Source organism: Babylonia areolata, chromosome 6 (assembly GCF_041734735.1).
Source record: "Babylonia areolata isolate BAREFJ2019XMU chromosome 6, ASM4173473v1, whole genome shotgun sequence".
NCBI lineage: Eukaryota > Metazoa > Mollusca > Gastropoda > Neogastropoda > Buccinidae > Babylonia > Babylonia areolata.
Genome location: NC_134881.1, coordinates 42,620,408 through 42,645,629, shown reverse-complemented (window position 1 = coordinate 42,645,629; position 25,222 = coordinate 42,620,408). Strand labels below are relative to the sequence as shown.

General features: G+C 43.9%; 1 protein-coding gene across 2 annotated transcripts; it reads left to right on the top strand.

The window, feature by feature from the left end:
• Positions 1–1,695: 1,695 nt before the first annotated feature.
• Positions 1,696–24,627, top strand: LOC143283034 (uncharacterized). 2 transcript variants are annotated; one of them, XM_076589034.1, is made up of 8 exons: positions 1,696–1,761; positions 5,910–6,009; positions 8,714–8,839; positions 10,798–10,911; positions 12,942–13,064; positions 18,134–18,247; positions 20,351–20,497; positions 22,653–24,627. In XM_076589034.1, exons 1-8 carry the CDS (start codon positions 1,698–1,700, stop codon positions 22,711–22,713), a joined length of 849 nt encoding a protein of 282 aa, XP_076445149.1. In that variant the 5' UTR covers positions 1,696–1,697; the 3' UTR covers positions 22,714–24,627. The 2 variants fall into 2 exon arrangements, with proteins under 2 accessions (XP_076445149.1, XP_076445150.1); XM_076589035.1 differs by lacking the exon at positions 10,798–10,911.
• The last annotated feature ends 595 nt before the right edge of the window (positions 24,628–25,222 follow it).

The following is a 25,222-nucleotide window of genomic DNA, read 5'->3' as shown; positions in this document are numbered from 1 at the left end:
TTATAGATGGGGTCTCCAGCCTAATATTCAAAAGCCACTGTTATTTTTGTTGTTTTTTGTGTTTTTTCCTCTCTCATATTAATACGTGTATGCGTCTTTCTCCCTCTTCTCCACCCCCCCCCCCCCCCCCCCCCCCCCCCCCCCCAACATAATTAAATTCCCATTCACGCACCATCTTTGTGTGCACGAGTTTAGTGTTGATCGAAAAAAAAATTTTTTTTTCACCCTTGCTCTGGTGTTGTTTTTTTGTTTATTCTCCACAGATAGTCATCATTACCCCCCTCCCAACCCGACCCAAAAGACAACAAAACAAAAACAAACACGGAAAACAGACGTCATGACTTTGCCAGCTGATGCCACATGTTTGATTTTTTGGGGATGAAGGGAAGGGACGTTGCGTCCTTTGTTTTCTTTGTTTCGATTCAAAATTGAAGTGGGGGCAGTGGGGGGAAGGGGGGTGGGGGGCGAGGGGGGGGGGGTAGGGGTGGGGGTGGGGATGGGACCATGTTTTGTCTTGGAATGCAGCTTTTTGTTTTCCTTCCGAAATTTGCTGGATTTTGACTGACAACAAGCCGAAAGTTTCCCTGAGAACATTTCGAGTCTGGCCGGCCTTCCTAGTATCTGTCTGGGGAGTGTTGTATTTTTTTATCTTTTGCAGTATGAACTGATCCCACCCCATACCCCCGTCTCTCTCTCTATTCCACATAAAAAAAAATGAAAATTTTAATTCAAAATCTGGCATTGTACTCGTACTAGTCCTTCAAAAGAAGGTATAATTGTTGTGAAATGACTGTGTTTTGAAATATGCATGCATGTATGGGACTGTGATCTTTTCTTAAATAAATAATCGTATCTCGTATCTCCCTCTCACTCTCTCGCTCTCTCTGAGTGTGTGTGTGTGTGTGTGTGTGTGTGATTGATTCACAATAGACAATTCTACTTAATGAAGAAATGTTGCAGTTTGATTTTACTGCAAGAGACGCAGCCTGTCGCATGTGATGAGATAAAATTGAATATAAAAAAAAAGAAAAAAAAGATGAATAGAAATTAAAAAATGGATTAAAATCCCGCGGATTGCATGTTTTATGAGAATGGGTGGAGGGGATATTCTCAAACGAGAGATTCGAGCAAAATCCTGCAAGCTTGAGTTATCGTGGGCGAAGTAGTTTTTGCTGGCGGGGGAAGAAATATCGAAGGTAGATTTAAAAAAAAATTCTTATACTTTTGTATTTCTTTTCTCTCTCTCTCTCTCTTTTACGCATTTTTTTTTTTTTTTTTCTTTTTTTTATGTTACTCCGTAATAAAAATGCGCGTATGACAACAAATCAATGTCTGGAGAAAAATTCCGATATTGAGTACTTACCTTTCTGTCAGAACTTTACAGTAAAGTTGTCGGGAAATAACATTCTCGTTTTCACACACCGGCGCGACCAAGATCCTGTACAAGGGTGCAGGCAAAAGAAAAAGTTGGTTGTTGTCGGGGGTAGTCGGTCGAGGGTGGAGGGAAGGGAAGGGTAGGGTGTGGGGATGGGGGGCGGGGGGGCGTGGTGGGGGAGTGAGTGGGGTAGGGGGGGAGGGAGGAGGATGGAGGTGAGAGGTGGGGGTGGGGCCGGCGTCAGGCACAGCTGCGACCAGTTATGTAAAAAGCCATCTCGATCATTTGGCTCAGAAGACATGTTGCTTTGTCCGTGGAAAGCATGGGCGTCTGGGCTTACGTTTTCTGCTGGTGTTTGTTGGTGATATCGGTGTGGCGGACACACGGTATTGTAGGAAAATATTTTTGTTTCTGTGTTTTGCTCTTGGTTAATTTATTTAGCTAGTTAGTTCGTTGGTTTTATTGGTGTGTGTGTGTGTGTGTGTGTGTGTGTGTGTGTGTGTGTGTGTGTGTGTGAAAGTTTAACATATCCTTTTTCTCTGAAAATATTTAGTATGGTTACACCAACTTTGGCTAAAGAAACAGTTAAAATCAGTTCTTTCCACACATTCTGTTTTTAATGACAATGCACTTCTGTAAGGGAACAAAAATGACAAAGAAGCTAAGAAATATTTCCAAGGTCATTTTACTGTTGCATTTTTAATCCTTATTAAGAAAACTTAGCTGACACACTGATTAACTAACTAATAGCAGTCGTCTTGTCATTTTACTTTGATTGATTGATTGATATGGATACTTATATAGCGCCTATTCTCGGTCGGAGACCAAGCTCTAAGCGCTTTACATACAAGTGGTCATTTGCACAACAGGCTGCCTACCTGGGTAGAGCCGACTGACGGCTGCCACTGGGCACTCATCATTCGTTTCCTGTGTCATTCTGTCAGATATGAGGCACGCACACATACACACTCATACAGACATGTAACATTTTACGTGTATGACCGGTTTTTTTGTTTTTTGTTTTTTTTTAAACCCGCCATGTTGGCAAACATACTCCGTTTTCGGGGGGGGGTGCATACTGGGTATGTTCTTGTATCCATAACTCACCAAACGCTGACATGGATTACAGGATCTTTAACGGGCGTATTTGATCTGCGTGCGTATACACACGAATTGGGAACTTCTTCCAATTAATATGGAAGTTTAGTTGGTACACATATCTGTAGTATCCAGCCAGGAAATGGGAAGTCTTTTTTTTATTTGTAGGGCCTCATCTTCCTCCTTTCACCCACTTTTTGGAAACGGAAAGTCAGTCTGAATATTATGGGAATTTTTTTGTGTGGATAACGGGTCTCGCTGGTCTAAAACATTACATTTAAAACTATGTCTCAAAGCACAGAGAGAATGTGGTGTTTTACACTCACTACTTTGAGTAATTTCAGGGCATGCCATTTCATGTAGCCTTATCCACATAAGGTCCAATATTGACTTCATACCTTTTTTTTCCATTGGAATACCATTATTAAACACACACAACAAAACAACAACAACAAAAACATTTGTTATAACAAGTATATTTCAGACATTCAAGACAGATCTTGAGGGTGTCATTTTGGGGCAGAACTCGACTGACACCATCCCATGTCCCGTATAGAGTCTACGGCCACGTTCGCATTAAATCAAGCCCAGCCAGTTGCTGACAGCGGTTGACAGGAGCTGGCCGAGAATTGTTCGCGTTCGCACGCCATTTTGCGCTTTCCTGCCATGTATTCCAGCGGTAAAGTGTTCACACTGGCCACCAAGCGTCTCCGGTTTGATTCGTGGCCAGCACACAGATGAGCATAAGGTACGTGTTTGTTTGTTGTTGTTTTTTCGGGCCAGTAGTACTGCCCCCAAATGACTCCCCATGGAGTTATTTTGGGCGGGCCCTAGATGCACACCACTCGTGTTCTGGGGTGGAGTTAACTCACTCAGTACGGCCAGTCCTCTCTTCTCCTCTACACAGACCCTTCGGATGTCCAGTGGGTGTCTCAATGACCCAACCTTTAGCTTCCGTCGTCAGAATTGTGGTATTCTTTGTCAACATTCACCTCTTCACTATAAGAGCCTTCCGCTTGCAATATTTTGATGACGGTAATTGGGGTGAAACGCTGTTAACGTCGTCTCTTTCGCCGTTCGTATGGAGAGAGTTAATCTGGTATTGTCCCTGAATGACTGAGTCGAACAGATACTGCCCAAATTGATTCATCATGGAATGCTGTTGTGACCAGGACTGGAATGTATTGAGAGTTACCCAAAATTAACTCCACTTTTTTTTTTTTACCAGTAATATACTGATTAGCTTTTTTTAGCGTTTTTTTTGGACAAAAATAATAAAATGTTTATTTCAGGATACGGAGTAATTCCAGGACGACTGGAGTCTTCCAGGGCTGACTCCTTATGGGACTCATTCAGAGCCCTCCCCAGAATACCTCTGTGGAGTTTACTTAGTTATGGGGTCATTCTGGGGCATCGCACCGGTTCTCAAACTCCTTCATCTGTGCTGTGGGGATAGAAAACACTCTGTGTCAGCTGTTGTGACTTTAGCCATAGATCTGATTCTCTTTTGCGTCGAAAATCGAATACAATTTATACGAATGCATCTCTATGTGAGGAAGAATATCACTGAATCCCATTAGCTGTTATTGACTCCATGGATGTCTTTATGTGGTCTCACTTACACAGATGCATCTCTCTCTCTCTCTCTCTCTCTCTCTCTCTTTCTCTGTCTCTCCTTCTCTCTCCCTCCCTCTCCCTCTCTCTCGTTCTGTCTGTCTGTATTGTAAACTTTAAAAACTTAAAAAAAAAAATCAAAAAAAAAAAAAAAAAATCAATAGGAACACATGAAACCAAGAAACGAGAATGATAATATGATTATTATACCAACGGAATATTACAAGAAAAGCAAATGCAAACATAAGCTATTAAAGATAGTAAAGAGGCAAGGAGACAGGTACACAGCGAATCCAGCGACAATTACAGAACACATGACATACTGCCGTTCTTCGATCAGAAGCGTCTCGAAGCAAGAACAGGGGTACTGAAATCTTCGTCAGTTACACTCGGGTTTTCAATGCCGATATCCACTAACTTAGGTGGTGTGACCCGACAGATAAAACAAAGTCACAAAGTCTTCTTATTCAAACACACACACACACACACACACACACACACACACACACACACACACACAAGTGTGTGTGTGTGTGTGTGTGTGTTTAGGTTTTTATGATAAAATTTCGGCATAAAAATTATAATCTTTCATGCATTCCTGAAAATATTGACAAACAAACAAATAATGAAGTTCATCCCCTTAAGTCTTGACTCAAACTTTTCTGGCACAATCTCTCTCTCTCTCTTTCTCTCTGTGTGTCTCTTTCTCTCTCTCTTATAGTTTTTTTGACACGCCCTGAATTTTTCCTTTTTGTGTTGGTAACTTATGATTGAGAGTTCTAACTTGCATTACTGCAAGAGACAGGAAAATGGCGTAAGGGTGAGTGTGTGTGTGTGTGTGTGTGTGTGTGTGTGTGTAGGGGGGTTCTTAATGCCTTTGTGAAGACATTTTATTATGTACATGTACTCGCAACCAGCTCTGAATTAGACCGGTCAATAGATACCCCCTCGTTAGCTTCACATTCCATTTATTTGGTCTTACTGCTGTCGGCATGCAAACGACAGGGTCACGTGATAGGTAATTCCTGCACCCTTCTCTCCCTCTGTGTGTGTGTGTGTGTGTGTGTGTGTGTGTGTGTGTACTTACGTACATACGTACTTGTGTATGTGTTTGTGTTGGTTGTTTGTGAGCATCTGTGCAAGCGCGTGTGTGTGTACATGTGCGTGCGTGCATGCATGTGTGTGTTCGTGTGTGCATGCATGCATGCGCGCGCGCGCGTGTGTGTGTGTGTGTCCTGACCTGTCTTGCACAGAGGCAGAAGTAACAAGTTATTTTATTCTTACCCTCTCTTGTACAGAGACAGAAGCGACAGGCCAAGTTAAGTCATTCATGTTATCTCGTGCAGTTTTGTACAGACACAGAAACGACAACTTAATTAAAAATTCCTTGTCTTGTCTTCTACAGATTCAGTTCCAGTATCAGTTTCTCAAGGAGGCGTCACTGCGTTAGGACAAATGCATATACCTTACACCACATAGGCAGATACCTGACCTGCAGCATTACACAACTCGCTAGTCGGGCCTTGAGTACATGCATATATTATATTTGTGTACCTATTAGAGGTTATAGATACGGTATGGATTTCGTCTACAGGATTTTGCCAGAGGAAAGCGCTTACGTTGCCATGAGTTCTTTTTCAGTGCGCCAAGTGCGTGCTTGGCTGTAAACGGCGCCTCGGTTTATCGTCTGATCTGGATGAGTAGACGCTCGGTTTCATTTTCCCGTCAAGCTTAAGACAAAAGGGTGGAGCGGGATTCGAACCTAGACCCTGTATTGGCAGATAAGCGTCTTAACCGTTGTGCCACCTTTCTCCTTGTACAGAGGCAGAAGCGACCGATTGTCTGGATTGTCCGGCGACCATCAGCCCGGTATGCGATGTGAATGGGACAACCTTCGTCAATGAGTGTCTGCTGCAGTGCCAGTGAGTCCGCTTGTCTGTCTGCCTACCTGGCCTAACTGTCTGTCTGGTTGCCTGGTTGCCTTTTTGTCTGACTGCTGTCTGTCTATCTTCCTGTCTGTTTGTTTGTCTGTTCGTTAGTCTGCCTGTTTGCTAGCCAGCCTGTCTTTCGTTCGGTCTGTCTGTCTGTCTGTGAAAGGTTGATGAACAGTATAAGAAGTGTTTAGATTATGCAGTCATTTGTCCTAATCTGTCCAATGTTTTTGGAAAATTTAGTGGTTGTGGACACACACACACACACACACACACACACACACACACACAGATGATTCATGATCGCCCATTGGTGATGAAAAAGTGGCAGACAGAGATTGACAGGTAGAAACAGACAGACATGAACAGAGAAAACACCGCGCAAACTGGTGACTGGCGTGTACGGCCTTTACCAGACAGACCAACTGTCTTGACGTACAGACATTGACTTTGCTGCCCACTTGTGGGTGCGACGGGCGCAATGGTCGAGTGGTTATAGTGTTGGACTTTCAATGTGAGGGTCCCGGGTTCGAATCTCCGTAACGGCGCCAGGTGGGTAAAGGGTGGAGATTTTTCCGATCTCCCAGGTCAACGTATGTGCAGACCTGCTAGTGCCTTAACCCCCTTTCGTGTGTATACGCACGCAGAAGATCAAATGCGCATGTTAAATTTCCTGAAATCCATGTCAGAATTCGGTGGGTTATGGAAACAAGAACATACCCAGCATGCACATCCCGAAAACGGAGTATGGCTACCTATATGGCGGGGTAAATAAACAAAGCGGTCATACACGTAAAATGTTACATGTCAGTCTGAGTGTATATGTGTACGTGCCTGAAATTTGATCGAATGACACAGGAAACGAATGTTGAGCGCCTAATGGCAGCCGTCAGTCGGTTCTGCCCAGGTAGCTAGGCAGCCTGTTGTGCAAATGACCCCCAGTTTGTAAAGCGCTTAGAGCTTGGTCTCCACATCATCATCATTTATTCAGAAGGGGATCGCGACAATTTTGCCTGATGTCAAAAGACTACAGAGAGAGAGAGAGAGAGAGAGAGAGAGAGAGAGGGGAAACTGACTCGGACACAGCGACCATGTCCATTATTCTGCCTCGCGATTACAGTCGCATGCAGCCTTTTTTGTGTGCTTTACGCATCGAGACCAGATCACACAACACGCGCACGCACGGGCGCTTGCACACATGCACGCACGCACTCAGACACACACACATGCACGCGCTAACCAACACACACGCGCACGCACACATAATATAAACCTACTCACACGCGCACTGCACACGCACGCACGAAGGCACATGCATACACGCAAGTACGCACACACGAACGCACCCCCCTCCCTCCCCCGCCGCGCGCACACACAAACACACACACTCGCACACACACACACACACACACACCACCACCACCACCACCACACCACAAACACCTCCAACAACAAATTACACCTTCACGCTGAAACCTATAAACTTCATATCATATGTTTGTGAATAGACGTTCAGTCAACTTCTGTTGCCCATAAATGTCAAATGTTGACAGGAAAACAAATACACTTGCAGGCAGAAAATAAAAAGAAAAGGGGGGGAAAGAAAGAAAAAAAGAAAGAAAAAAAAAGGAGGGTGCTGCACTGCACCGACGCGTTCTCCCTGAGGAGAGCAACCCGAATTTCACACACACAAATCTGTTGTGACAAAAATGTAATATGATGCAAAGACAATACAAATACAAATACAATACAATACAACCCAAACAATACAATTCATCCCATAAACTTGAATGAATCACAGCAACCTATAACCCCATGTTCACGCACACACACACACACACACACACACACATCCGCATACACCCACCCACCCACCTACCTACACAAACATACAGAGCTTTCCAAATAAGTCTCCCCCTCTCCCTATCAATGACCACTCAGAAGTAGCCCTACAAAGTTTTCCAAATAAGTCTCCTCCTCTCCCTGTTATTCATCACTCAAACGTAGCCCCAAAAAGCTTTCCAAATAAGTCTCCTCCTTTCCCTATCAATGACCACTCAGAAGTAGCCCCAGAAAGCTTTCCAAATAAGTCTCCTCCTCTCCCTATCAATGACCACTCAGAAGTAGCCGTGTAAAGCTTTCCAAATAAGTCTCCCCCTCTCTCTATCAATGACCACTCAGAAGTAGCCGTGTAAAGCTTTCCAAATAAGTCTCCCCCTCTGTCTATCAGTGACCACTCAGAAGTAGCCCTAGAAAGCTTTCCAAATAAGTCTCCCCCTCTCCCTATCAATGACCACTCAGAAGTAGCCCTAGAAAGCTTTCCAAATAAGTCTCCCCCTCTCCCTATCAATGACCACTCAGAAGTAGCCCTAGAAAGCTTTCCAAATAAGTCTCCTCCTCTCCCTGTCAATAACCACTCAGAATTAGCCATAGAAAGCTTTCTAAATAAGTCTCCCCAAAGAATGCTTTCCAAATGAGTCTAATCTTCTCCCTATTAATGACCACAGAGAATTAGTCCTGCAAAGCTTTCCAAATACGTCTCCTCCTCTCCCTGTCAGTGACCACCCAGCCCCAGACAGCTTTCCAAATACGTCTCCTCCTCTCCTTATTAATGACCACTCTGAAGTAGCCCCTGCAAACAAATCGTGATGAAAACCTATCAAATTATACAGCAGGATGTGTTCTTCTGTTGCAGCGGGTTTCAGAAAGCCCATGATGGAGTCTGTATTCACGAGAACTGTGACGACTGTCCTCTCGTGTGGGTACCCGTGTGCGGGGCGGATAAGAAGACCTACAAGAACGCCTGCATGCTCCACTGCGCGTGAGTGAAACACATTATCATGCTCATCAGTTGTGTCACACCAAATAAAGGCATCAGCCGCCACAGCAAACTGGTTAGCATCACGCTGTGAGGATCTTTTATTTTTCGGGGGTGGGTGGAGTCTGGGGGTGGGTTGGGGCGTGTGGAGGGGACAACTGATGGGCTTGAACCCAGAGGTCTGTTGAAATGTTTATCATCATTATCATTATTGTTGTTGTTGTTGTTGTTATCACTATTATTACTATTATTTAATTTTCCGTGCCGTGGATTGCTTCTACTCGGGACTGAGCAAACTATGTGTTGAAATGGGAAGAATGCCGTCAATGAAATTTAATGGATTCGCATTTCGGAATGTTGCTTTAAAGTGTCTGGACCAGCAGTACAAGTGACTGCGTCGCTCAGGCCTGGTTGACGCCGGGACATATGAAAGAAAGCGTAAAGACTGCCCCTGTCACGTACTCCCAAACCTTGCACAAATACATACATCATGGCATGGATTTTCCATCATCCTCATCCAGCATCATAAAAAGTACCGACACGTTGTCTCGTGTTTTATGGCCTATGGTGCTCCCGTGTTGACGCAGTTTTCGATTCCAACCCCCCACTTTTCAAGTCACGTATCCAAGTTTATGATGTCGGCATGTCCATGGGGACTGTCGATGGAGGGATGTGGTGGCGGTTTCCACTCGGGAAGAAAGGCTTTCCACCCATCTCGCTTCGTGACTGAGCGGTTGTTGTCAGTAGGGGGCCTAGTATATAGGCAGTGTTTTCAGTATGTTGATTGTGAACAGTCACTGCTGAGCGACACCTAAGTTACTCAGCGTAATTATAGGGTCTCCGCTGGTGTGTGGCCGATCTATAAGTACATTGATAGTTTTGTAACCACTTGCATATATTTCCTTTTTTTTTCACTGCTACATCTTGACTACTTTCTGCAAACAGACATCTTGAATTCGTGAATGAGTATATGCATTTACTTCGCCTATTTCCTATTGAAAACAACAACAACAAATTTGTTACCAAACGCATGCGTGTGCTGATTTGATTTCTGAAACAAACTGACTCTGTAAGTAAATGTTTACATTCATGCTCTGACTCGATTTCTGTATGAAAGTGAATTTGTTAGTAAGTACCTGTCTATACCAACGCCAACTGTCCCAACGAATTTGTCAGTAAGTGTCTGTACCAACGCCGACTGTCCCAAAGACCTCTTTGCCGGGAGAGTGGGATGTAACTCCCCCACTATAATAACAAACACTAGCCCAGATAATCGGGACAGCATTTGCCTCACTGATTTTCTGATGGTCAAAGTCAGACACGACTGACAATACACCTGTCTGTACTTGCTTAATCTTTGCAAGACCTGCATTAATGTGGAGTGATGGCCTAAAGGTAACGCGTCCGCGTAAGAAGCGAGAGAATCTGAGCGCACTGGTTCGAATCTCGACACAGTCGCCAGTATTTTCTCCCCCTCAACTAGACCTAGACCTTGAGTGGTGTTCTGGATGCTAGTTATTCGGATGAGACGATAAATCGAGGTCCCGCGTGCAGCATGCACTTGACGCACGTAAAAGAACCCACGGCAACAAAAGGGTTGTCCCTGGCAAAATTCTGTAGAAAAACTCACTTTGATAGGAAAACAAAAAACAAACAAAAAACAAAACAAAAACAACAACAACAAAAACTGCAGGCAGGAACACACACACACACACACACACACACACACACACACACACACACACACACACAAAGGGTGGCGCTCTCAGTGTAGCGACGCGCTCTTCCTGAGGAGAGCAGCCCGAATTTCACACAGAGAAATCTGTGTGACAAAACAGAATAACACAACACAACACAATACGATACAATACAGTGCAATACAATACAATGCAATACAATATAATACAATACAATAATCAGTAGCTGCACGTGCGCCCAACGTGGTGACTCAACGTGTGCAGGGGGGTGGCCCTGCTCAGTGAAGGGCACTGCCCGTGTCGGTGCCCGCTCCAGCACAGCTGGGTGTGTGGCAAAGACGGCCAGTCGTACAGGAATGAGTGTCTGCTCAATTGTGCGTGAGTATTGATACAACTGTTATAGGTGTGTTGTGCTGTGTTCCGCTCTGAACACACACACACACACACACACACACACACACACACACACACACACAGATATATAAACGCATACACCAGACTTGGCATCAGACATGTCACGACATATATTCTGTTTTGCCAATCTTCATATATCTTTGGAACCTACCGACTTAAGCATATGTATGTATGTATGTATGTATGTATATATATATATATATATATATATATATATATATATATATATATATATATATATATATGTGTGTGTGTGTGTGTGTGTGTGTGTGTGTGTGTGTGTGTGTCGAACGCACCAAATTAAGCATCAGTGAATCAGTCCGTTGGTCAACCAACTAACCGATTAATCAATTTATGGACAATGGGGACATCAGTCAACCATCCCACAACCAGCCAGTCATTAACCCACTAACAAGCAACAAACAAACAACCATCCAGCAACCAGACAACAACCAACCATCAACCAGTCAACCAACCAACCAAATGACCAACAACCCAACAACCATCAGCCAGGCAACCAACTCACGAACCCACTCACCAATCAATCCAACAACCAACCAACTCACCATTCCACCCACTGACCAACCAACCCACCAACTCACCAACCAACCAACCAACCCTCCAAGGACCACCCAACCAGCCACCAACCTATCAAACGATCACCTGACAATCAACACACTAATCAACGACCACCGAACAAAACACCAACAACCCACCCCACCAAGCAACACCCACCAACCTACCAACCAACCCACCAACCAGTCAACCCACTAACCAACGACCATCCAACAAAACACCGACAACCCAACAACCAACCCCACCAAGGAATACCCCACCAACCAATCAACCCACCCACCCAACAACCAACCAACCTACCCACCAACCCACCCACCCATCCACCAATCCACCCACCCAACAACCAACCCACCCACCCACCTACCCACCAACCCATCTACCCACCCACCCAACAACCAACCCACCCATCCACCAATCCACCCAACCAACAACCAACCAACCTATCCACCAACCCACCCACCCACCCAACAACCAACCATCCCACCCACCCACCCACCCAACAACCAACCCACCCACCTACCTACCCACCAACCCATCCACCACCCAACAACCAACCACCAACCCACCCACTAACACACCACAACACACCACCCACCAACAACCAATTAACCCACCACCCACCACCACCCACCAACCAACCCACCCACCACCAAACCACCCACCCACCCACCATCCACCCACCAAACCCCCAACCAACCCCTCACAACCAACCAACCAACCCATCAACCAACCAACCACTTACCAACGACCATCCAACAAAACACCAACAACCCAACAACCAACCCCACCAAGGAATACCCCCCAACCAATCAACCACCCACCCAACAACTAACCAACCTACCCACCAACCCACCCACCCATACACCAATCCACCACCCAACAACCAACCCACCCACCCACCTACCCGCCAACCCATCTACCCACCCACCCAACAACCCACCCACCCACCCAACAACCAACCCACCCACCTACCTACCCACCAACCCATCCACCCACCCAACAACCAACCAACCAACTAACCCACCCATCCACCAACCCACCAACCCACCCACTAACACACCCACCCACCCACCCCCCAACCCACCCACCCACCACCCACCAACCAACCCACCCACCCAGCCCACCAACCAACCCATCAACCAACCAACCCACTAACCAACGACCATCCAACAAAACACCAACAACCCAACAACCAACCCCACCAAGGAATACCCCACCAACCAGTCAGCCCACCCACCCAATAACCAACCAACCTACCCACCAACCCACCCACCCAACAACCAACCAACCCATCCACCAACCAACCCACCCACCCATCCACCAACCCACCCACCAACCCACTCCCCACGCCCCCCCACCCCAATCCCCCTAAAAAAACCCAAAAAAAACCAACTGTGTCGGTGACTGCCGGTGTGCAGCGGGGTGGCCAAAGACCACGCGGGGAACTGCACGAGCTCGGAGTGTCGCTGTCCCGCCGTGCGGAGCTACGTGTGTGGCCAGGACAACAGGACCTACACCAACGAGTGCGTGCTGAACTGCACGTGAGTCTCTCTGTCTGTCTGTTTCTATGTCTGTCTGTGTCTTCTCTCTGTACGGTCTCGGTCTTTGTGCCCTCTCCCACTCTCTCTCTCTCTCTCTCTCTCTTATCTTAAAAACTGATAAGTTACAGTTACGGGTTGATCAGAATAAAAGTAGTAGTTTTGTGTTTAGGAAAAAGGGGTGTTTGGAAGGAAGGGAAAATGGTTCTTTTAATGAACTGTTTTGTCTGTTGTAAACACATAAGAATATCTTCTTCTTTTTTTTTCTCTACCCGTCTGGGTTTTGTGGCTGCATGTAAAGATCAATGTAGTAGAGCAAAAAACAAAAACAAACAAAAAACAAAAACAAAAAAACAAACCACAAAAAACACACTGATACTTGTTATGAAGAAATTATTTGTTATGAATAACAGCTCTTTGGGCTTTTCTGTCATTAAAAAAACCCCAACCCAAATACAGCCTGTTGTGCAATATGGTTCTGAATTATAGGGTTTAGTTTGGAAAGCGATTGTTCATTGTGAATCAGTGCATTTTGTTCGGGCTAAAGAAGTTTTGTGGGGTTGACACAAGAATACCGAATGACCTAGGTTACAGAGAGACAAACAGATGTCTCATTCGTATAATTCCGCAGTGATATGTATGAGCTGTTGGCTGACACTACTGAAACTGCATAATGGTGATGATGATGGAGTCTCCCGTCGGACCGACGGATGAGTAGGCAGACAGGCTTATCTGTCGGTGTGTGTCATATTATGGGAGAAGAGGCCGATTCTGGATGCGCATAATGGTAGGCTTTCTCGAAAGGCTTATAATATGATGCAGGATTTAGACGTGTTTAGTAAAATTAACTGGGTATCTGACATAAGAGCATATCTGTTTGAACTTGGGTTTGGGAATGTGTGGGTTTATCAAAGGGTAGGAGAAGGGAATACTTTCGTGCGTATGTTTCGCAAAAGCCTTAAAAGACAGCAAATGGCAAATTTCGGAAACCCATATCAAATCGAGTGACAGATTTGATATGGTTCACAGTTCAACACATTTTGTGAAGAAGCATCTTTCTCTAAACATTGACAGACAATTGCGATTAATGTAAAACAGTTTCAGATTTGGTATATCCGAAACTTATGTGCATGGTTGTTGCTATAAACGTGTTTATGATACAGCATTTTTAGGTCCATTGTGCACAGATTAAGTTGAGGATGAAGTCGGTTTTGTTTTGAAATGTCCTGGTCTGAGCACTCTGAGAATTTAGTCTGATTCACAGACCAGTTTTAAGTTTAAAATTTTAACACATCTAATTCATTGTGGACTAAATATTGCCCTAATATCAAGTGTATAAGTTTCAGTGATATGACTGTTAAGCATATTATAATTTTTGACTATGATTTGATGAAACCTTATTTGCACGAAAGTTTGTCATCACATACCACTGGGACCGTTGATGTTTTTGACTTTTTACATTCAATAACAGTTGTTTCTCCTGTTAAATTAACTACTTCTCTTTTACAAAGTCCATCAAGTAATTGTCTTTATTGTACTTAAATATTTATTTCAAATATTCATCTTTGCTTCCATCCCCCCGGTTCCCCCCAACTCACCGTTCATCCCCCTTTTCTCTCGTGCCATTTAAAGCATAACATTCAAATGTGAAAATTGATACTTTAACGAAATATACACAGTCACCGTACCTTTTAAAGGATAACATTCAAATATGAAAATTAATACTTTAACAAAATGTATACAGTTACCAGTATGTGTGACCAGACAGTAAACACAATTCCACTCCGCTTCCTGTTCTGAGTTATTTCCGAGTTGAGTTTATACCGCAGGAATATTACAGAGAGCCGCGTTTATTTCGACTGAGTTTGTTGATGGCATATAGGGTATAACTGGAAAACAATTAAAACAATTAGGGAAGGACCTGTTATACCTGACAATAGTTTTGGTTCATTCGTCTTATTGTCTTGAAATGAATAAAATATCTTCAGCCTTCAATCTCTCTCTGTCTCTCTCTGTAAGTACTACAAGCATCCCTCTCTGTTCAAGTTGAATTTGTTAATGTCGTCAAGCAATACCAATGACGTACATAATTTTTCGGTATTCTTATATAAGGCATTCAAATTAAGAGAAATTGTTACTTCGTAAAACAGTTATAATGTATTTTTTGTTGTCTATATATTTACACGGATACAATGCACGGTTTGTTGTCTATATTAAAGCTTATTTGCTTATGTGTTTTCGTTGAGTTGTATTACGTGTACGTATACCCCCTTCACTAGGGGCTGTGGCCTGATTGTGAATAAACCATTCCAAATCTCTGCCTCTCTCAGTGTCTCTCTCTCTCTCTCTGGCTGTCTTTTTCTCCTTCGTTAATTAAATTAATTTGATGATATAGTTAGAAATAACAACACCTCTTCATGACGCGACATAGGATTAGCCATAACAATAATAATCAACAACATTCCCAACCAAAGCTGCATCTCCAGTAGTTGCTAGGAATGAATGAATAACAAACATCACGACAACCTCTCCCTTGGTGCCCCTCTGTCACAGCAGCCAATGAACAGTTCCCTGTGCAGTCCTTCTTATTCCTCAGTGGGGATGCCGGGGGTCTTTCAGTACAAACAGCAGCCCCGCCTTCTGGAAATTCTGTGCTAGGAATTTCCTCTTTCCTGTCACTCTCTTTGTTTCTGCCCTTTTTTTTTCCTATCTTCACTGTTGTCTCCTATTTCTTCCTTCCCAGTCCATCCCCCTGTCTTTTTTTTCAAGCAAGCCTTGACACTTTTTTTTTCTCTTTTCCGCGGTCTGTGATGTATTATCTGTTCTGTTTTGCTCTGGCGATTAGGTAGTGAGATGTAAACACTGGGATGGGCACTAGCTGCCCATTATGCATTGTTATTTGTCTATATGGCCTTTTTAATGTAGTTTTTTGTTTGGCTTTGAAGTATTGTTTTGTTGTTGTTTTTTCCTTTTTTACGCTTTTTTTTTGTAATCTGGGGATGATAAATTAAGTGGAATGGCTGGCGTTCTCAGCATGGCCTAGTCTTATTTGCCATAAGGAGCTAAATGGTTGGGATACTTTGTCATGAACTGTGTTTTGTGGGTTTGTTTTAGTGGTGGTTTTTTGTTTGTTTGTTTGTTTGTTTTTTGTTTGTTTTTGTAGATGTGACAGTTTTGTGTTGACGCGGTTGAGCATTTGTATGGTTTGACAGTCCTGATATGGCCCTGCGCAGTCGGCTGGACTATAAGCAACAAGAATAAGAATAATAAATCCTCCTTCTTCGTTCGTGAGCTGCAACTTCGCGTTCACTCGTATATTACACGAGTGGGCTTTTACGTGTAAGACCGTTTTTACCCCGCCATGTAGGCAGCCATACTCCATTTTCGGAGGTGTGCATCCTGGGTATGTTCTTGTTTCCATAACCCACCGAACACTGACATGGATTACAGGATTTTTAACGTGCGTATTTGATCTTCTGCGTGCGTATACACACGAAGGGGGTTCAGGCACTAGCAGCTCTGCACGTATGTTGACCTGGGAGATCGGAAAAATATCCACCCTTTACCCATCACTAGGCGCCGTTACCGAGATTCGAACCCGGAACCCTCCGAAAGTCCAACGCTTTAACCACTCGGCTATTGCGCCCGTCATGCAGTCCGACCAATGACAGAAGTTGTGCCGCCAATGGACACTGACGACCCTCACTATATAATATTAGTGTCCATGGTCCGCCTCTCTCCTGCACATGTGCACTGCCCAGCCTAGTTCAGCTGGAGAAGATGTGTCTCAATGCATCACTATTGTTAGATACACGTGTATGTAGATTAGGGAATGCCGACTGGTGTTGCCTGCTTCACGTAGGTGGAATTATTCGGTTTCCAGCACACAACTTTCGGTTCGAGAAACACTCGTTTCCGATGATGAGCGAGAAGTATGATTTGGATTGATAATCCAAGCTATGTATGATGTAAGTACTGGTAAGACCCGTTTGCAGTGCAACGACAATGATGATGACGATTCGGCTGTGATAACGGTGATGACCACCTTGATGATGGTGATGGTGATGATGAAGATGTGATGATGATGATGATGATGATGATGATGACGATGATGATGATGACGATGTCATGATGGTGCTGGTGCTGATGATGACAATGTGATGATCATGTGATGATGATGAAGATTCAATTCATGTTGTTTAGAGCCCAGCCGACCGTTTAGGCCATCTCAGGGCTGTTACCACGTTTCAACAGAAAAATCTTCTCAAAACTGTAAATAAAATATCTTATTTAAAATTTTTATGTTTACAGCCCAGCCAGCCACTTAGGCCATCTCAGGGCTGTGACCACAACAAATCTTTACAGTATGCCTTTTTTTAAAAAAACATGCAATTAAAAATATCTAAATCTTGTTAAAAATATTTGTTTCTCTTAAAAAGTCCATTACTGCCCAGGGAGGCACATCCCTGAACAGTGTTCTCAAGGACTCAGCTGTGTAGTGTTTATGTCGGACCTCGTTCAAATCCCAGCAGTCAATTAATAAGTGTTTCACAGTAAGAGGTTCATGACAAGGGATACACCAAGGAGCTTCTTCATTTTTTAGCAGATAGGAGTGTGTGAGGAGTGTGTGGCCAGTATGTAATCGGCACATCACCGTTTCCTCTCTGCGGTTACCAGAAAAAGATGGAAGGTATTCTTTCAAATTTGGTCTAATTTGGAACAGTTTGTTGTTGGTATTGTTGTTCCATTCTTTTTGCCAGAGATTGTTTGTGTAACTTTGAACTTTTGGTTTCAGGTCAGAAAACGGAATTGTGGAATTGGATTTGGTCTGCTTTGTTGCACTTTTGGCTAGTTGGTCAGCCATCTCATTTCCAAAAATGCCCGAATGACCCGGTATCCAAACAAAGACAATATTGACAATGTGATGATCATGTGATGGTGATGAAGATGACAATGTGATGATCATGTGATGGTGATGATGATGATGATGATGATGATGATGATAACGATGTATTGAGGATGATGTGAATGACGATGATGGCGACACTTGATGTGTGTGCGTGTCCCACCAGAGGGGTGGGGAAGAGGAAGGAAGGGCCCTGTCAGTGTATATGTCCTGTTGCCATGGACCCTGTCTGTGGCAGTGACGGTGTCACCTACATCAACGACTGTCAGCGTGGGTGTCGGTGAGTGTGTGTGTGTGTGTGTGTGTGTGTGTGAGTGAGAGAGAGAGAGTGTGTGTGTGTGTGTGTGCGTGTATGCGTATGTGTATGTGCGAGAGAGAGAGAGTGTGTGTGTGTTTGTCGGTGAGTGTTGCCTCTGTGACTCTGTGTGTGTTATATTGTGTGTGTGTATGTGAGTCCGTGTATGAGCGCGCGTGCATGCATATGCTTGCGTGTGCGTGTTTGTGTGTATGTGTGTGTACTGGTGTGTATGTGTGTGTATTGTGTATGTGCGTGCGTTCATTTACAGATTTGTCTTTTGTGAAGGACAGTGATTTTCAAACTAGGAGGTACCCCCGAAAATGGAGAATGGCTGCCTACATGGCGGGGTAAAAACGGTAATACACATGAAAGCCCGCTCGTATACATACGAGTGAACGTGAGAGTCGCAGCCCACGAATGCAGAAGAAGAAGAAGAAACTAGGAGATTGCACTCGACGCTCTCCAGTATAACCAAATTCTAGCCCAAATAGTCCGGACAGCAGTTGCCTCCTCTGCTGTTCTGATGGTCATAGTCGGACACGACTGACTGTCATACTTCGTCATTTGAATCTGGTACTTACTTACTTACTTACTGACCATTATGCCATCTTGCACGAAAGGCAGCAACGACGAACCGCCACTCTTGACTGTTTTGGGTCAGTCTCTGAATGGTACCCCAGGTGTGCTTCAGGGCTTTGAGTTTTTCCTTCGACTGTTCTGCGCCAGGTGTTCTTTTGGCCTTCCTCTCTTGCATCTACCTTCTTGGTGTCCAGTGAAGGGCTGTTTGGCTGTTGTGACTTTGCTCTCTTTGCATGACGTGCCCGATCCATTCAGTCTACCGCCTTCCTGTTCTCTTAATTGCACTGGGCGAGTCATTATTGATTGGATATCACATTGGGCCAGAACATTCGCAGGAATCTTCGGAGTTTTTGTGTGTGTGTGTGTGTGTGTGGAGTGATGGCCTAGAGGTAACGCATCCGCGTAGGAAGCGAGAGAATCTGAGCGCGCTGGTTCGAATCACGGCTCAGCCGCCGATATATTCCCCCCCTCCACTAGACCTTGAGTGGTGGTCTGGACGCTAGTCATTCGGATGAGATGATAAACCGAGGTCCCGTGTGCAGCATGCACTTAGCGCACGTAAAAGAACCCACGGCAACAAAAGGATTGTTCCTTGCAAAATTCTGTAGAAAAATCCACTTCTATAGGAAAAACAAATAAAACTGCACGCAGGGGGAGGGGGGGGGGGGAGGGTGGCGCTGTTGTGTAGCGACGTGCTCTCCCTGGGGAGAGCAGATCGAATTTCTTACAGAGAAATCTGTTGTGATAAAAAGAAAATACAAATACAAATACAACGGAAAAAACATTGATAATACAGATCTCACTTTGTTGTTGGCCCAACTAAAGTAAGTAAGGCGCAACTGTGCACCTGTGCACTCCCACCCATCTGCTGATCAGGTGGGCGCAATAGCCGAATGGTTAAAGCGTTGGACTTTCAGTCTGAGGGTCCCGGGTTCGAATCTCGGTGACGCCTGGTGGGTAAAAGGTGGAGATTTTTCCGATCTCCCAGGTCAACATATGTGCAGACCTGCTAGTGCCTGAACCCCCTTCGTGTGTATACGCACGCAGAAACTCAAATACGCACGTTAAAGATCCTGTAATCCATGTCAGCGTTCGGTGGGTTATGGCAACAAGAACATACACAGCATGCATACCCCCGAAAACGGAGTATGGCTGCCTACATGGCGGGGTAAATAAACAAAACGGTCATACACGTTAAATCTTAAATGTTACATGTTTGTCTGAGTGTGTAGGTGTGCGTGCCTGACATCTGATTGAATGACACAGGAAACGAATGATGAACGCCCAATGGCAGCCGTCAGTCGGCTGTACCAGCCTGTTGTGTAAATGACTCCGTGTTTGTAAAGCGCTTAGAGCTTGGCCTCCGACCGAGGATAGGCGCTATACAAATATCCATATCAATCAATCTATCAATCAATCTGATCTCACCGACTCCCTGACCCTCCCTCCTCCTGACCCCCACCTCTCCAACACCCCACCCTGTTCCCCTGTATCCCTGTGTTCCAGAGGAGTGGAGTTTCTCCACAAGGGAAAATGTCGGCCAGTCACGGGAACAGAGTTTGGGAACTGTATGCAGCGCTGCAACTGCTTCCAGTTCGAGGTGTGTGGCAGTGATGGAAACACGTACAACAACCCCTGCGAACTACATTGTGGGTACGTATGTTACAGTTGTTACTGTTGCTGTTGTTATTATTATCATTAATGATAATAATAATGATATTATCATCATGAGTAGTAGTAGTAGTAGTAGTAGTAGTAGTAAAAGTAGTTGTTGTAGTAGTAGTAAAAGTAGTAGTAATTTCAGAATTAATATGCGTGTATGTGGGATGGGGGGATTGTGCGTGTGTGTGTGTGTGTGTGTGAACCTAACGTAACTGAATTGTGGTATAGAAGAGTTTAAAGTGCAATTTCATATCTTCCCAGCACCACTTAATGGCTTTTATTTGGCGGAAAATATAAGCCTTGCCTTACCAGCATGTACGAGACATCGTGTGTGGTGCGGCCCTTAGGCGTGTAAGATTAGTATCGGACCTTAACTGCTCCTCGATAATGAGCACTCCCCTTCAAAAACCAATGACAAGCTTGACCACGCCCCCCTCTCACCAGCACGCCCACAGGGTGGGCGTTGACAGGTGATTGACATGTCAAGAGGCTTTGATGACAGAAGTGATGAAGACGCCCACATTGAGCACTGAGCTGGTGCGAACAAGTTCTCAGCGCCAGCTCATGTTTATTTAATAGCTGCGGTTGCTGTGGTGCTGTGTTGTTGCGTTGTATCAGTGTTGTACCGTGTTGTTATGAATTGTATTGTGGGCCTTCTGTCTTGTATTCGAAAGCATGAATTACACTGCATAATTATCGTTTTTTTAAAAATAATTATTCTACTGCATTGTGCTGCACTGAGTCGTCTAAAAGAGTATTATAATACACTATACTGCATTGAATTGCCTCACGGTGTATTGTATTATAACACATTGCACTGTATTGAATTGTCTCACGGTGTATTGTATTATAACACATTGCACTGTATTGAATTGTCTCACGGTGTATTGTATTATAACACATTGCACTGTATTGAATTGTCTCACGGTGTATTGTATTATAACACATTGCACTGTATTGAATTGTCTCACGGTGTATTGTATTATAACACATTGCACTGTATTGAATTGTCTCACGGTGTATTGTATTATAACACATTGCACTGCATTGAATTGTCTCACGGTGCATTGGATAATGATACATTGTGCTGCACTGGATTATCTCATTGTGTAGTATTGTACAGTTGTGCTGTTTTGAATTGTCTCACAGTGTGTTGCATCGATTGCACTGTAATGTGCTCCGTTGAATGATATGGCCGTGTACTGTATTGTATTGCATTGTGTTGAACTGAATTATATTGCACTGTATTATGTATTGTGTTGTAATGGACTGGATTCAGAACATTTTATTGCGCTGCCACGGATTACAAGGACTCGCATTGAATCAGATTGTATGGCATGGCGTTGACTTAATTGTATTGCACTGCGTAAACAACGTTGCACTGCATTGCATTGCACGATATCTCTCGTCACATGCCAATTTTCAATGCGGTGTGCGGCGACGTGCATGTGCACGCACGCGCATATGTAGATGTGTTGTGGTCTCATTTGCACATGTCATACTTAATTTCTTTCCTCTTAGTTTGATGGTAAGATACAATGGTAGTGTATTTTCTCTTCTCTCTTTTTTTTTTTATACTTTATTTGATGGTTTTGTTGTTGTTGCTGTTTTCTTTTTTTCATTTCAGTTGATAGTATGATACAGTGGTGTTTATACACAGAGAGATACAGTGGCAGTTTGTTTTACCCATTTCACAGTGAGACAAAAGGTAGATTTACCATTATTTTTTTCACAGTGCAGTGAGATACAATGGTAGATTTGCCTTATTTGACAGTAACACATAATGGTAGATTTACCTTATTTGACAGTGACACACAGTGATAGATTTACCTTATTTCACAATGACACACACTGGTAGATTTACCTTATTTGACAATGAAATACAATGGTGGATTTACCTTATTTGACAGTCAGATACACGGGTAGACTTACCTTATTTCACAGTAAGATACAAACGTAGATTTACCTTATTTCACTGTGAGACACAAAGGTAGATTTACCTTATTTCACAGTGAACCACAAAGGTAGATGTACCTTATTTGACAGTGAAATACAAAGGTAGATGTACCTTATTTCACAGTGGTATTCGATGATAATTTGTTTATTTCACAGCGACATACAGTGGTAGTTTGTGTATTCTCCACAGTAATGTACAGCTGTCTTACTATGGACCATGCCAGCCATCATCCACAGCGGGTACCGCGTAGAGGCTGCTGCTCTGGCTCCCCGTCACTCACAGCATCAAGGACAACGCACCCCTGACAGCTCACCTACTTCCAGTCAACGCTGACAGGCAAAGAAAAGTGAAGTTTGGAGACTGTGGCGAGCACAACAAAAGAAACCTGCGTGAGGGAAAAGATTGGAGAGGGCGGGTTCTTTGGAGGGAGACGAAGTCAAGGGAAGAGTGATGGGGGGGAGCAGGTGAAGGCAGGCCACGTCTTTCCTACAGTGTTGCTGAAACACGATGATTTATTTATTTATTTTTATTACTATAATAGGTTGTGGAAATAGTGGTTGTTATCCTCTATGCACAGAACACGTGGGGGGGATGTTTCGTTCTCCGGTATTTACGTTCATTTCAAAGCCTTTTGTTTCGTTCCGGTATTGTAACACTGTTGAAATCTAATGTTCATGATGAATTATTTTGCATGGTGAGTAGAATTGCGACGACAGAGGTCGGGATATATCGGGGTGGGAATAAAGAAAGGACAGATCTGTGCGTTGGTAGGTTACTACTACTACTACCCATCGAGGCAGAGCGAAGGTCGTTTTCCGTCACGGAAACAAAATTTGAGAAAATCGTGTCTAATTTACTATGAAATATCACGATTTTCGTATTGTATAGTCAACGATTGGCTATATTTCCTATATTTTATGACGCTTCAACTGGCCATAAAGAACTGATAATGTCAATGACAATCATGTATTTATTTAGAGTGACTTTAAAACATATCAGCTGCATGCAGAATATGTATTGGCATATTCATTTAAAGCCATATTCGTGGTTTCCAGTTTTGACAAAAGGATTAAAAGCGTGAAAGAGCATCTCCCAACGGCTATGACAAATGGAAGACCATAGCTAACGGCGCGTTACTGACGTCTATTCCTGTTTCAAAGTCCTTCATATTCTTTCGGTGGATTCTTGATAAATCATAGGCTATTACGATTGGAGAGAGAGAGAGAGAGAGCCTCCAAATCTGACTTCCAGACAGTTTCACTTGGAAAGAAAACAAAATATAAATCAAATGATACCAGACCGCGCACTTGCATGAAATCTGTTTAGAAGCGCACAGTCATGTGCCAGAGGCGTTAAATATGAAATTTCACATACACGGAACTTTCGTGTGTGTGTTTTTTTTTCCCCACAGAGCAAAGACACACACCTTTAATTAGGCCAGTGCTGTTTAGTGCTTCCCGTCAGCTAACACACAGATACATAAAATATAATGATGAATGCTGCCCTCCTGACCAGGACACATAAACCATACCCATACACAGGGCAAGACCACAGCCCCCAACAAAGGGCGTCAGCCACTAGGTGACTAAGTCCACCACTCAGTTTCAGGTTTCAATTTCTCAAGAAGGCGTCCTTGCGTTCGCACAAATCCATATACGCCACACCACGTCTGCTAAGGCAGATACCTGACCTACAGCAGCATCCCAGCGCGCTTAGTCAGGCCTTGAGTGCTTGCAGATATATTTGTGTACCAATCAGAATGGATTTCTTCGAAAGAATTTTGCCAGACAACACTCGTCGCCATGGGTTCTTTTTCAGTGCGCCAACTGCGTGCTGCACACGTGACCTCGGTTTATCGTCTCATCCGAATGACTGGATGCTCAGTTTGATTTTCCAGTCAAACTTGGGAGAAAGGGCGAGAGCGGGATTCGAACCCACACGGACTCATTATATTACCACCTTCCTCCGTCTATCCACCAGACAGATGCTCTTCTGAGGGAGTAAGCGGGCAAAAAAGCAAGAACTTCAGTAGCTAACTAAATCTTGACCAATACCACCACGGACTTGTATCTATATACATGTAGGTCACGGACTTGTATCTATATACATGTAGGTCACGGACTTGTATCTATATACATGTAGGTCACGGACTTGTGTCCATTTGTAAGACAAGCATCAAACAGCCGTGATCAAGGGAAGTAACTTTTCCTTCAGGTTGACAAAGGCAGCGCATTTGGTATCAGCATGCCATGTGCAAAAATGGAAAAGAACACCCAGTAACAAACCAGAATATATTTTTTTAAAATAATTTTTTGGGGTGGGGTGTGGGGGGTGATCGTCTTTTTAATGTTGTTGTCGTTGTTGTCACTCTGCATTATTTGCCTCATGTAAACTGACGCATGGGAAGTACAAAATAACGCTGACTTTAAAAGTGGCGTGGCTGTTTCAAGTTGTTTTTCCCCACGCAGATGTGGTGTGCGGATATTTTGTCACATAAAGATACCTTAACAGAGATGTTCTGTCCCTAGATATTTTGTTTTGAATTTTAAGGTTTGGATATAAAGAATCACTAACACACTGATTTTTTATTCCTTTCTCCTCATAAAAAAAAATGATAGTGTAAAACCCAAACCCAACTTTTCATTGATTCTCTTTTCAGTTGTTTTAAGAGAGTGGGCGAAGACATGGTTCTTTAAGGTATTTACTTTGACGTCATTGATTTCATGGTGTCGCTTCCGCAAGTGTAGGTAAATGTGTAT